The 13718-nt window shown below is 42.0% G+C and overlaps 1 protein-coding gene across 2 annotated transcripts in view; it reads right to left on the bottom strand.

The window, feature by feature from the left end:
* The window catches only part of MAP3K5 (mitogen-activated protein kinase kinase kinase 5), a 109673-nt gene that overhangs the window by 44058 nt on the left and 51897 nt on the right, over nucleotides 1-13718 (bottom strand). For both annotated transcript variants that reach the window (XM_074818989.1, XM_074818990.1), the window contains 2 exons: nucleotides 10985-11097; nucleotides 1639-1798 (listed from right to left, as the gene is read on the bottom strand). In XM_074818989.1, coding sequence (XP_074675090.1) covers nucleotides 1639-1798; nucleotides 10985-11097 — 273 coding nt within the window. The remainder of the gene's footprint in view (nucleotides 1-1638; nucleotides 1799-10984; nucleotides 11098-13718) is intronic.

Genomic DNA, 13718 nt, shown 5'->3' with positions numbered 1-13718 from the left:
GCAGCCTTTTGGCATTGCTAAGGAAGGACAACAGCAGTGCTGAATAGCTCCCCTAAATGCAGCTCATCCCTCCCTCTGCTGTTTTATTTTCTGGGTCTGATTTACAGGACACCTCATAACATTTTTTCAAAAACGCCAAGAGGAAGCAAAGTTGTAAACATAGTCTTATGCAAATTTTATGAATACTACAGAAATGAGATATACATGCTTAACGAGGATTTATCACAGCTATCACCTTATCACAATTAGACTATTCATGGAAACTCTGTCTCCATGCTTATGACAAGAAGGTACATAAACTTAGAGGGCCTTTTGGGAACAGTTCCACAGCTGCACATTTTCCAATCATCCTTCTTAGGCCGTGGGGATATCCGGCTTAAGGTACTGCATCTACTCCCCCTTGCATCAAGTGGGCTCTGCTGAACAGCAGGCAACAGACTGGGAAGTAATTGCTCACAGGAGAAATCCTTCTTGAAGCACAAATGTGTGCTGTATTTTCAGAGTTTAATCCACACACTTAAACCCCTAAGGCAGTGGTACATAAAATCCTGACAACCAGGCATTCATAAACCCCAGAAAACTCTACCAGGAGACTTCCAGACAGTGCTACCCCGATTCTCAGTAAAATATGCACATAATAAAAATGGAAAACCTTGCAGATAATACACTGTAAACAGCATTTATAAAATATTTGGTAAAAAAATTACAGTTCTTAATTTTGACAGTTTCCTACATTACATCGACGTAGAAGTTTAGCATTTCCATATCTTAGCACACATTACATATCTTAGCATGCATTCCCATCTGATCAGCTTTTGGAGACACTTTCTAGCCTTTATAAGACGACAAAAATACATAGGCTGTGACATACACACTCTTTCAATTGGCAGAATGACAACTTTTTTAGTCAGAAAGGAGTCTTGGCTCTCCCCAGCCAACAGGATCCCAGACCCTGATGAGCAGGTGACTGGTCCTTGCTGGCTACCTATACCCGAAGCAGAATAGGTGCCGGCAACCTGCTGTCAGAGCACACATCTCTTGGCCTTTGCATAACAAATATTGAGTTTACAGGGTTTAACCCTAGATTTGTAACCTTTCTGTTAACTGGACTTTAATCTGCATTCTTCTCAATCATATGAGATGCAGCTTGCACCATACAGCTCATCCATGTTCAAGTTCCTAAAACAGCTGGTATGTGCAATAACCATCACAACACTCCAAGGAACACCCACGCCTCTCTAACCAAGCTGTCTTCCTTCCCAAAAACTTTCAGGCAGTTATGACTACAGCCACAAACTACTACCACTTCTCTTCAGCAATGTAACCACTGAAGTACGATGCATACAAGCAACTCCTCCTTTCCGCCTTGCCCTCAGAAGAGCTTGGAGCCAATGGTGAATCTGCCCTTCTCAGACATCAAATTAAAGACCCATATCAAATCTATTCCCGAATAAGGGCAAAAGGGGAAGAGAGTCCCTTGCCTGGGTATAAGTGCAGTGAAACAATACATAGACAGCAAAACCTGTTAAAAAACCAAAACCAATCTCCAGTCAGCTAAATACAACGCCTAACGTGAAAGCTGAAGGAGTCCAATGTTTTAACACTTAGTAATGTACATGATCTCATTTATCATCTTACCATGCAGGTGCTTTTAGCTTAAACAGCTTTTCTGAAGCTTGGATCACTCTTATATGGTCATTAGCCAACATACTGGCCCCCAAGAAAGATCCCACTTCCCAATAGCTCTGCAGTTTCTCCAAGCTCCCCTTTTTACCAAGCAGGCTGCTGATCTTTACTCCTGTAGTAAAAAGAATAATAGGTCACAGGAATGTATATTAATGCAGTTTTAAAGTAAGCCTTTCCCTAATTCGAAATCTATTAATTCCTTAAGTTACTGTAGCCTCTCCATTTCAATGAAGTAAGATGAAATCATACTCACCAGTTAATGTTATATACCTTTCAAACACCTTAAATGGTAGCAGATTTTTTTCCCCTCCCCCTCTTCCTAAAGGCTTCTCGAGAAAGGAACTTTAAGACATCACTGTCGGGACAAGGCCACAGCCAGATTACCTATGTTCTTGCATGGACCTCATCTGTAAAGGTAAATTGGGGCCTTAGGCTACACAACATAGCTGTAAAAACTTAACAGATGCTGAATTAGGCACCTATTATGTTTTTTTCTGCTTTGTTTTTTTTGACTTACAAGCCCCAAGCCCCAAACTTACCTTTATAGACAAGGTCCCATGCAGAAGGAACAGATGATCCACTGGGCTTCTTCCAGCAGTGATGTTCTTTAAAATGCCGCAAGTCCTACCCCAATGAAAGACATCTATTAATATTCATAAGTTCCTCAGACTCAAGACGATGGAGAGCCTCAGGTTTTATTTTGACTTGCTAGGTTTTCTGAGAACTACAAGTTTCCCTGTGCCGTTCAGGATGACTTTTAGTTCATATTAGCTGCTACATTTTCATAGCTAACATGAGATATGCTACACCATTCCCCACAAATAAAACAAATTGCAGCTTATAAGACAAGTCTCTTCACCACCATAGCCTTTTATTCACTTTTCTCACACTAGTCCACTAGGACAATTTCCCTCCCACATCACCTTCCATTGTCCTTGATATTAAGGCTGAGTATTCACAAGAAATTTCAATTCAACTGTTGATCTTTTCCTTAACCTTCCTTAAGTAGCTACCAGACTAAACTTCATGCCGGAAGCAACAATAAATCTTATCAAAATGGATATCATTAAATTAGCTACATTTCAGTCTACTCAATTCATCTTGTTTGCTCACGTGGTTCACATTTTTGTTACCAACATCAGACAATAAATGTTTTTAAAACGTGAAACTGTATCCCAGTGGTCTATAGCTTATTTCACATCTTTATTTCACACTTTGTGCTCTCTTGCTACCAAGAAATTGTCATGCTTAAGTAACATACAGAACAAAATAATACTTAAATCACATAAAAACATTATTTGTTCACTTCTTGGGAAAGCAGTTTGTTTAGTTGTTCCTGAAGAGAAAAGAATGTAATAGATATGACAAAATACCTCCAATCTACCCGAGACATGATGCAATGTACATCGCTTCCACCAACTTCCACAACACACAGCAGTGACCACCTCTATGCATATCAGCTCTCAAGGCTTTAAGTCAGGGTGCTGTATACATGCACACTGTCAAGAGATCACTTATGGATGTAAACATAAACTTGCTGGTGTAGGATAGGAAGGGGGAATTTGTGTTAAATGTGTTCAACTTCAGTTGGGTTCTAGAAACCAATACCTATACACTACCCACACCACACAGGACCCTAGAGTAACACTACTCAGCAATATCCTCAAAGGCTGAAGGGCTCATTGAGCTTTAAACTAGATTTGAAGGGGGAAGGGGGCAAAACATCAGCCCATCTGAAGTGCATGTATACCAATGCACACAGCATGGGTAACAAACAAAAGGAGCTTGAAGCCATTATGAAACAGGAAAATTATGATGTAGTGGCTATTACAGAAACATAATGGGATGTCTCCCATGACTGGAGTGCACCTGTTGATGGCTACAAGCTTTTTAGGAGGGATAGACAAGGAAGGAGAGGCAGTGGGGTGGCGCTCTATGTTCGGGACTGTTATGCTTGCTTTGAGTACAAGTGTAGTGAAGACAGGGTGGAGTGTCTTTGCGTTAGAATCAGGGGGAAGGCCAACAGGGCAGATGTTGTAGTAGGAGTCTACTATAGGCCACCCAACCAGGACAGAGAGGTGAATGAAATATTCTATAGGCACTTAGGAGAAATCTCACAATCGCTTGCCCTTGTTCTTGTGGGAGACTTTAACTTCCCAGACATCTGCTGGAAATACAACACAGCAGAGTGGGACCAGTCCCGGAGATTCCTGGAATATGGGCAGACAACTTCCTGACACAGCTGATGAGAGAACCAAGCAGAGAAGGTCCCCTGCTGGACCTCCTCTTTGTGAACAGAGCAGGACTGGTGGATGATGTGGCAGCTGGAGGCCGACTATTATTTCATGATCACTGTGCCCTAGAGTTCTCTATTCTTAGAGAGGCCAGGAGAGGGGGAACCAGAACTGATATCCTGGACTTCAAAAGGGCTGACTTTGTCTTGTTTGGGCACCTGCTTGAAAGGATACCTTGGGAGATGGTCCTGAAGGGTACAGGGGTCCAAGAAGGCTAGGCACTCTTTAAGAAGGAAGTCTTAATGGCTCAGGAGCAGGCAGTCCCCAGGTGCTGTAAGAGAAGCCAGCAACAGAGAAGACCACCCTGGCTAAACAGGGAACTTTGGCTGCAACTCAGGAAGAAAAGGAGAGTTTGCTGCTTTTGGAAGAAGGGGCTAGCCACTCACAATGATTACAAAGATGCTGTGAGGCTATGCAGGGCAGAAATCAGGAGGTCTAAAGGCCAGCTGGAAATTAATCTGGCTTCAGCAATCAAGGACAACAAGAAATGTTTCTATAAGTATGTCAGCAGCAAAACAAAGACCAGGGAGAGCCTCCATCCCCTGCTAGACCCAGGAGGAAACATGGCAACAAGCGATGAGGAAAAGGCTGAGGTGCTTAATGCCTTCTTTGCCTCAGTCTTTAATAACAGAACTAGTTGTATTGAGGGAATCCAGCCTCCTCAGCCAGAAGACAGAGACTGGGAGAATGACACCCCCGCAATCCAGGAGGAGATAGTCAGTGACCTACTGCATCACATAGACATACACAAGTCTATGGGACCAGATGGGATACACCCGAGGGTGCTGAAGGAGCTGGCTGGGGTGCTCGCCAAGCTGCTTTCCATCATTAACCAGCAGTCCTGGCTGACCGGGGAGGTCCCAACAGATTGGAAATTGGCCAATGTGACGCCCATCTATAAGAAGGGTTGGAAGGATGATCCGGGAAATTACAGGCCTGTCAGCTTGAATTCGGTGCCCGGGAAGCTGATGGAGCAGCTCATCCAGAGTACCATGACACAGCACATGTGGGACAACCAGATATCAGGCCCAGTCAGCATGGGTTTATGAAAGGCAGGTCCTGCTTGAGAAACCTGATCTCCTTCTACGACAGGGCGACCTGCTTATTGGATGAGGGAAAGGCTGTGGATGTTGTCTACCTTGACTTTAGTAAGGCCTTTGACACTGTTTCCCACAGCATTCTCCTGGCAAAACTGGCTGCTTGCAGCTTGGATGGGCACATGCTTTGCTGGGTAAAAAACTGGCTGGATGGCCGGGCCCAAAGAGTTGTGGTGAATGGAGTTAAATCCAGTTGGCGGCCGGTCACGAGTGGTGTCCCCCAGGGCTCGGTTTTGGGGCCACTCCTGTTTAACATCTTTATTGGTGATCTAGACAAGGGGATCGAGTGCACCCTCAGTAAGTTTGCAGATGACACCAAGTTGGGTGGGAGTGTTGATCTGCTCGAGGGTAGGGAGGCTCTTCAGAGAGATCTGGACAGGCTGGAGCGATGGGCTAAGGCCAACTGTAGGAGTTTCAATAAGGCCAAATGCCGGGTGCTGCACTTGGGCCACAACAACCCCCAGCAGCGCTACAGGCTTGGGGAGGAGTGGCTGGAGAGCTGCCAGTCAGAGAGGGACCTGGGGGTCTTGACTGACAGCCGGCTGAACATGAGCCAGCAGTGTGCCCAGGTGGCCAAGAAGGCCAATGGCATCCTGACTTGTATCAGAAATAGCGTGGCCAGCAGGGACAGGGAAGTGATCTTACCCCTGTACTCGGCACTGGTGAGGCTGCACCTCGATTCCTGTGTTCAGTTTTGGGCCCCTCACTACAAAAAGGACATTGAATTACTCAAGCATGTCCAGAGAAGGGCAACGAAGCTGGTGAAGGGTCTGGAGCACATGTCGTACGAGGAGCGGCTGAGGGAACTGGGGTTGTTTAGTCTGGAGAAGAGGAGGCTGAGGGGAGGCCTCATTGCCCTCTACAGCTATCTGAAAGGAGGTTGCAGAGAGCTGGGGATGAGCCTCTTTAACCAAGTAATAAGCGATAGGACAAGAGGTAATGGCCTCAAGTTGAGCCAGGGAAGGTTTAGACTGGATATTAGGAAGCATTTCTTTACAGAACGGGTTGTTAGGTGTTGGAATTGGCTGCCCAGGGAGGTGGTGGAGTCCCCACCCCTGGAGGTGTTCAAGAGTAGGGTCGACATAGTGCTGAGGGATATGGTGTAGTTGGGAACTGTTAATGTTGGGTTGATGGTTGGACTGGATGATCTTCAAGGTCTTTTCCAACCTAGACAATTCTGTGATTGAATGTCTAAAACATTTGCATGTACATGACAGCAACATACAAGAGCAGATAGACACCTACTAACTTCCACAGGCTTTGAATGTGATCTTGTCACAAGGGAAATAAAAAATTGGTATCACAGGGATACAGTAATCATTTCAGATGGGTATACCTTTGCTGGGAGGAAGGGGAAAGGGAACAGTTTAGCTGTGCAGTGGGCCTTCACTGAGTACTGGGCAATGGCACGCACAGTTGCAGTGACCACTGACAAGCTATCACAAGCTATTTGTCACAGCGAGCAGCAGCACTGGTCTCTGGTTCACAGTCTTACATGCTCCACCACGCTTCACTGTGCCTGCAGGAACCCACCCATCACAATCCTCCAGCACTTTGGATGAGGAAACAGAGCCAAAGCAAGGTACAAATGGAGTGTGTTGTTTTGCTGAAAAGTACAACTCACATGGGGAGTGACTGGGATTAGTGGTGTGGCAGGGAGAAGTGTTTGTTAGAAGGGTAAGACTGGTGATAGCAAGGATTTTGAGTCCCAGCTCCAGGAATAAGGCAGAGCTATAGAAAGATGGTGAGAGAAAGGATGGCTGTGTAGCAGCAATGTTATCTGAGGACACCAAGTTTGGGAATCATTACCATTATGTAGCCTGAATGAACTGGAAGTTTTACCCAAGTACTCTGTGAAGTGGATCCTATTACCTCAGAGAAGACATCAGCCTCTCATCAAATTCTTCTGAGAAAGATGTGGTACTCAATGCTAAAACTCACTACCCTGCTGACCTTCCTCTACAAAGCTCATCTACAAACTTACTTATCCCTGAAAGGCAAGCTGGAAAAATGCAGCTGCAGTGTGGAGACACTAGCAATAGGTTCAAAAGACTGTAACTCTCATTTATAGAGGTGGGTTTGGTTTTGGTTTGTTTTGTTTTCCAGTGGGTTTGGTCTTTTTTTGCAGGTGGGGGAACAAAATATCTTTCTGTGGAAACATGCAAAGTGAACACCTTCATGAATTTCACTCCTGAGTTTGTGGTCTCCTTGTACAATTTCTCTTCTCTAGTTTATTTTGATTTTACCATCTTTAAAAGTTTTTTCAGAGTATAAGAAAATCCAGGCAGTCAAGACATTCTCTCCTTCCATGATAAATTTGGCATTCACAAGGGGAGGAAAAAAAAACCATCAGCTGAATTCCAGTATATTTTATCAAAAATATTTTGCCTTAAAAATGAGCCAAAATAGAGGAACCATTAATGCCAGAAAAGCCATTGTTTTTATAACATCAAGGATATACCCACAGCTTGTGAAGAAAATAATATACAGAAGTAGATATTGCCAGTTAAATATCACTATGAAGGCTTTATAAATAAACTGCTTTCCTTGCTCAAATATTGACAGAACAATTCATATTACAGGATCCTTTGTGGGTCAAAGTTGCACAGCCTGCAGAGATCATTACTGTCAATGCAAAGCACTGCCATTTCTGGTTTGGTCTCAAAGTACTGTAATTTTGTACAGTTAAGAAAGTGATACTATTCAGAAAATGGAAGATTTTCATTAATGCTTCATATGATCATTTAGTTGTGTACTGTTATCTGACAAATAGAGGTAGAACTTTTAGAAGGCAGATTTTCTGATCTGATACAGATTGGTAAAAATTCTCTTAGATACTGGATTTATTCTTAGTTTTACTGGAGTTACTACATTATTGCCAATGTAATCAGATATGCATCTCCTAATTACAGCCTCATGCATCCTCTGAGGTGCTGTTAGGTACCATATCCTTCCTTAGCCTTTCCCAACCTACCAATATAATTTCCATATAACCTGGACTGAACTTCAACCAGCTTGCTCTTGCTCCTCTCCTCATCTCCCACCAGAAGACAGACTTTCTCTAATCTCTATGTGCTACAGATAATGCTGCGGGTGGACACCAAACTGAAAGCACTGCCAGATAAATTTAACTACTGCTAACAAATGGTATTGTACACACAGATTTAAACAAGAGGTGACATCAAAAGAATGACACATATGTAAGAGATTCTTAGGACAGGAAAAAAAATCAAAACATTTTCCCACACAACCTCCGTGGTTTTGCTTGTTCTTGTTTAAAACAAATATAAGGTCTTGCACCTGAGAAAACATAATCCAGGAGTACAGCACAGGCTGGGATCTACCTGGCTGGGAAGCAGCTCTGTGGAAAGGGACTAGAAGGTCCTGGTGGACAACAAGCTCAACATGAACAGTGTGCTGCTGCAGCAAAGAAAGCCAACAGGATACTGGGTTGTATCAACAAGGGCATCACCAGCAGAGATGAAGAAGTCATTATCGCACTACTCAGCACCTGTCAGGCCACACCTGAAATACTGTGTTCAGTTTTGGTACTCACTGTACAAAAAAGATGTGGACAGGCTGGAGAGGGTCCAGAGAAGGGCCACAAAGATGATCAAAGGACTGGAAACCTGCCATATGAGGAAAGGCTGAGACAACTGGGTTTGTTCATCCTTGAGAAAAGAAGGCTTAGGGTTATCACTCTGTTCCAGTATTTAAAGGCTGTCTACAAAGAAGATGGAGACTCTGGAGACTCCCTTTTTACAAGGAGTCACATGGAAAAAATGAGAGATCATGGGTACAGGTTATTTCTGGGGATGCTCCAACTGGACACAAGAGGAAAATTTTTCACAATGAGAACAATCAGCCACTGGAATAATCTCCCCAGGGAAGTGGTGGATTCCCCAACATTGGGCACATTGAAGATTTGGCTGGACAGGGTGCTGGACCATCTTGTCTAGACGGTGCTCTTGCTAAGAAACGTGGGACTGTGAGGTCACTTCAATCTGGTGTATTCTGATTCTGTGATTCTATGAACAGTGACCACAGTCTTATCAACAAGAAATCAATGACCAATGACACATATAGGGTCTACATTATATAGGTATTTGAAAGCTTGTTTCAAAACAGCTAAGTCAGTCTGAGGGTTAAAGCATTTTGACAGGATTTCCCATAACAAAATAAGAAAGATAGACACTAGTGAATAACAGGAGGAGTTGCTATATCAAGGGTTTTCAGCAGACACCAAGTAAATGTTTCCATGAGAGGGGCACACCAACAGCTTAAAAAAAACCCCAATCCTTCCACCAAACAGCTACCAAATATTTCTCCTCTAAATCATTCATCAGCTGTGGATGGAAGCTTAAGTAATAAGGAACCTTATTTTCTATAATATTCTCCATACAAACAATAGGGAAAACAACACTGGAAGAACTCACAAGAATATGATAACAAACATCTGATCCCTACAAATAACACCCAGATTTCATCAGTACAATTAATGTGTCCAAATTTAGTCGGCTGTAGCCTGTGTGCAGCTGAGATGTTTCTTCAAAATGGAAAGATTCAAATTAAACTACACAATAAATATAGCCCAGCTTTGCTAAACTAATTTAAAATTAGTCCAGCTGAGTGAATTATTTGCAAATGCTGTGTAGAAAGAAAAATATGTATTTTTACCTCCTACGCTGGCACAAGAATCAGTGTAGGAGATGGAAGTATTCTATTCGACCCAAAAAGGAAAATCTCACCTACTCACAGAAGGGCAAAGAGTAGTTGGGGCAACTCTATGCAGCCTATCACATCCAAATGAATACCTTCATTCACAACAGAGAATTTCAATTTCACTTCCATTATCTATGTGAATGTAACCATCTCACTCAGACCTTCACACAAAAAAACCCTATATATCTAGAAAATTACTTCCAGACATACAGTGCACACCTAACTTCTAAACCAGAGCAGCAGCTGATTACAGAAACAATGTTCTTCACTCCACAGAATGTATCTTTCTCACTTGACAACCTTTCAGGAGACAGAAGGATAAAAAAGACTTTACAATATGCCAAGAACTATACAAATTAATGGAGAAGATTGCCAGTTGCAAAGGATACATTACTACATATTGTAACATTCAGTGCTTTCTCCCATATCTTCCCTGAAAGTATTACTGACTAATCTTGACTTTGCACTCTCCTCAAATCCTGCAAAATCACAAACAAAATGGTCACCTTAATTCTTCCTTCTTAAGCAAGAAATTTTTACAAGGGTGGTGAGACATTGGACCAGGTTGCCCAAGGAAGTTGTGAATGCCCCATCATTGGAAGTGTTCAAGGTCAGGCTGAGCAACCTGATCTAGTGAAAGATGTCCCTGGCCACAGCAGGGGAGTTGGACCAGATGATCTTAAAAAGGTCCTTTCCAACCCAAATCACTCTGTGATTCTATGAATACAGACACATTCAGGAAACCTCAAAGAAAACATCAGAAGAGAAACATTCTTCTCTCAGCCCATCCCAAGCTCAAGTCAAATGCATTTCCCTCACTCTTATGATGGACTTTTTGTCCATAATCCCTACAGTTCTACAGGGATGGGTTTTTTTTTTTAAAGAATGCTAGCTGGAACTGGATTCCCCCTTAAGGTGTTCCTGTTTCACACAAATGATGCCATTGTGAAGAAGAGCTGTCAGTTTTCACTAAGCTCTTGTAACCAGTTAAGACCCTGAAACTGGAACCAGATCTTCATTGACAGTGCTCACCCGCAATCAGATGGGGGAGACCAACTTAAATGCACACTCACATGCGCACTATCAAAGCATTCATATACAACCATCAGATTTTTCCCCTATAATGGGTGGTGTCATACTTTCACTAGAATGCGATTTCACTGAGAGTTTGCAAGCTATAATTACCAACTTTCCGCAGCTCAAAAGACGTATCAAAGCAATGTCCAGCTGCCAGAAGGAGTACTGCATAATTAATTCCTGACTGTAACGTTGGCTCTGACTCAAACGCCTTCTTGAACCTAGAAGAAACAAACATACAAGTTTACTTTCTAAATAATGCAATCTAATAGGGACATAATTATGCTTTTAGGTACTTTAAGTGCTTATCTTCTGTTTATACAGCAAGAATCCATGGAAGCAAAAATATTTTACTGTTTTCCCCACATGCTTTGTGGTTATTTTTAGGAGTCCGTTATTTGTACATCCTCCTCCCATTTCCTTTCCCCTCACACAAGCACAGACCCTACTCATCCATCCCAGTGAAGTTATAGCATCTTACTAGATTTCCAATTCTGTTTGAGATTAAAGAAAACACTTTCAGCTTGTAAGAGACCTATTTCAGAGTCATATTTATTAATAAACTCATTAACTCTTAAATATATGAATTTTCACTGACTTGAAACCTTAGATTCTATTGTGGATCTGCTACAGTGACGTACAAGCATATCAAAATGCGTAACCACAAAAGCAAGTGATATAAGAACATACTTTGCATTTAGCTACAATTTCACCTACTCCAAATTTTATTCTTTACTGGGTGTCTTGTCCTTATGAATCTATTCACATGAAAAAGGATTATACCAGATTTTATTCTCCTCAAGAGGAAGCAAGCGAGCAAGAGGAAAAGCAGTGGTATTCACCTAGCCTAAATCTTGTTTTGAATGAAGTCAAGGGGCTTCACACAAACACAGCACTCACTATCCTCAAGCTGGCAATGCAAGTTGTGGTGACAACAGCGACAGCAGATCTACAGTGCTTTAAATTTGTTCTACAGAATAAGAACATGTTTGGTTGCATATATATATAGATACATATATACACATACACCTCTGTAAGGAGGAGGTAAACAGGACTATCATATGTGAGTTAAGGAGCACAAGAGATTCAGTTAACACAACTCTGCTACAGTAATGGAGTTTAAAAATACTTTCAAAAGGATGGGAAAAATCCAGACAAACAAATGGATTATATAAAAAATTAAGGAGGTTGTGAGATTAATACATAGGGAAGGAAAGACAAATAATCTATGCAAACACTAAGGATTTGGCTTCCAGACCACACTTTGACATGTAAGCAGAGCTAAGGTGTTTTGATCCTAGCAGGCCAAAAATATGGCTGGTTTTTATTATATTTTGTTTGTTGTTTTTCCTGCTCTAACCATTCAGGACTTCGCATCCTTTAACATAAGCTCTGCTTTCCAAAACTGCAAGACAGGCTTCTCTTCAATCTGCTACATATATTTCTTATACTCCAGTTGCCTACCTTAACCACTAGACAATAGTCCTCTAAGACAAAAAAAAAGATAAGCAGAAAAGACTCGATTCTTTTCATTCATCATCTGCCTTCCCCTCTTGTACTGCGAGTTACAACAAAACAAGGAAGAAAGTACATACAAAACATTTTCCCTCATTTAAAAAAAACCAAAAACCCCACAACAAAAAAACCCAAACCGAATAAAAACCCGTCAACCAAATAGGATGACGCTCTCATTGATTCTAAGCATATATAGCAAGAAGAGACCCGCAGGCTGGTGTAATCTGTTTGGAGATATAGCGATGTTGGGAACCGGACTCCCTTTTTTGCCCTAGAGATCTTTCATGCTGTAATCCTCAGGAATTCCTGCAATATCAGGAGAAGGAAAGAGGAAAAATTGACAGAAGAAGAAAAAACCTTGAAAATAAGTATTTTTGTTCTAATACAAGAGACTCTGTACTTTCACTTTTTTTGTTTTGTCCCAAAATGCCTAATTTCTGGCATGACTATGAAAATTTCTCTTGTTCTTAGACAGATACAAACTTCAAATTTTAAAGATAAAATAAGAATCTCATGTGTATCAACAGGTGGGCACATTTGTGCTGTAAACAATGTTAATCATACAGGCAAAGGAGGCGGAAATGAGCTTAAGTTTGCAAAACAGTTACTGCATGCAGAAGCATTGGTGAAACAGCCCCCAGAAAACCTGTCTTAGATATGTTACCACGGAGGCACCATCAGTTTTGCTGATGCACCCAGTTTTGGCCAGTGATGAGTCCATTGGAGTTGGCTGGAACTGGCTGTGTCTGACACAGGGCAGGTCCTTGTCTCTTGTCAGAGGCCATCCCTGCAGTCCCCTGCTGCCAGCACCTCCCCACCTACCCTCAGTAGACCAGAAGGGACATCCTGGGAATTTTTGTTCCTGGGTTCTGCCTCTTCTTTTGAAATTGCTCCCAAATCTCCCTTCCTCACAGTAGAAATTAATTGTTCTAGCCATCTCTACATGCTACTCACACCAAGAAATATCAGTTATCTTGGACCTCTGTAGTTCTATTTACCTCTCCTAAGTTGTTACAACCAAAAGTATTATTTTATACTTGGTGTGATCCTTACTGACGTTCTTAAACCTGCCTTATATCCACATAGCCTAGACAACAAAAATTTACAGACAAAAAAAATAACCTGTAATAATTAATTTTGAACAGATGAAAATATTCATGGTTTCCCAAACAACTCACAAGTCCCATCTGTTGACTGAACTGATTTAAATTCAAATGGTGTAACTGCTGTACATTGTCATGCCCCAAATATCACTGGAGGAACCTGCACAGTATTGTATAAGGGCAGTAAGGTTTAAAAGTCTGCCTATAAAGTAGAGGCTGGCTTA

This window comes from Strix aluco, chromosome 3, assembly GCF_031877795.1.
Source record: "Strix aluco isolate bStrAlu1 chromosome 3, bStrAlu1.hap1, whole genome shotgun sequence".
NCBI classification, from domain to species: domain Eukaryota; kingdom Metazoa; phylum Chordata; class Aves; order Strigiformes; family Strigidae; genus Strix; species Strix aluco.
The sequence above is the reverse complement of the archived record's forward strand: the minus strand, read 5'-3'. Positions and strand labels throughout refer to the sequence as shown.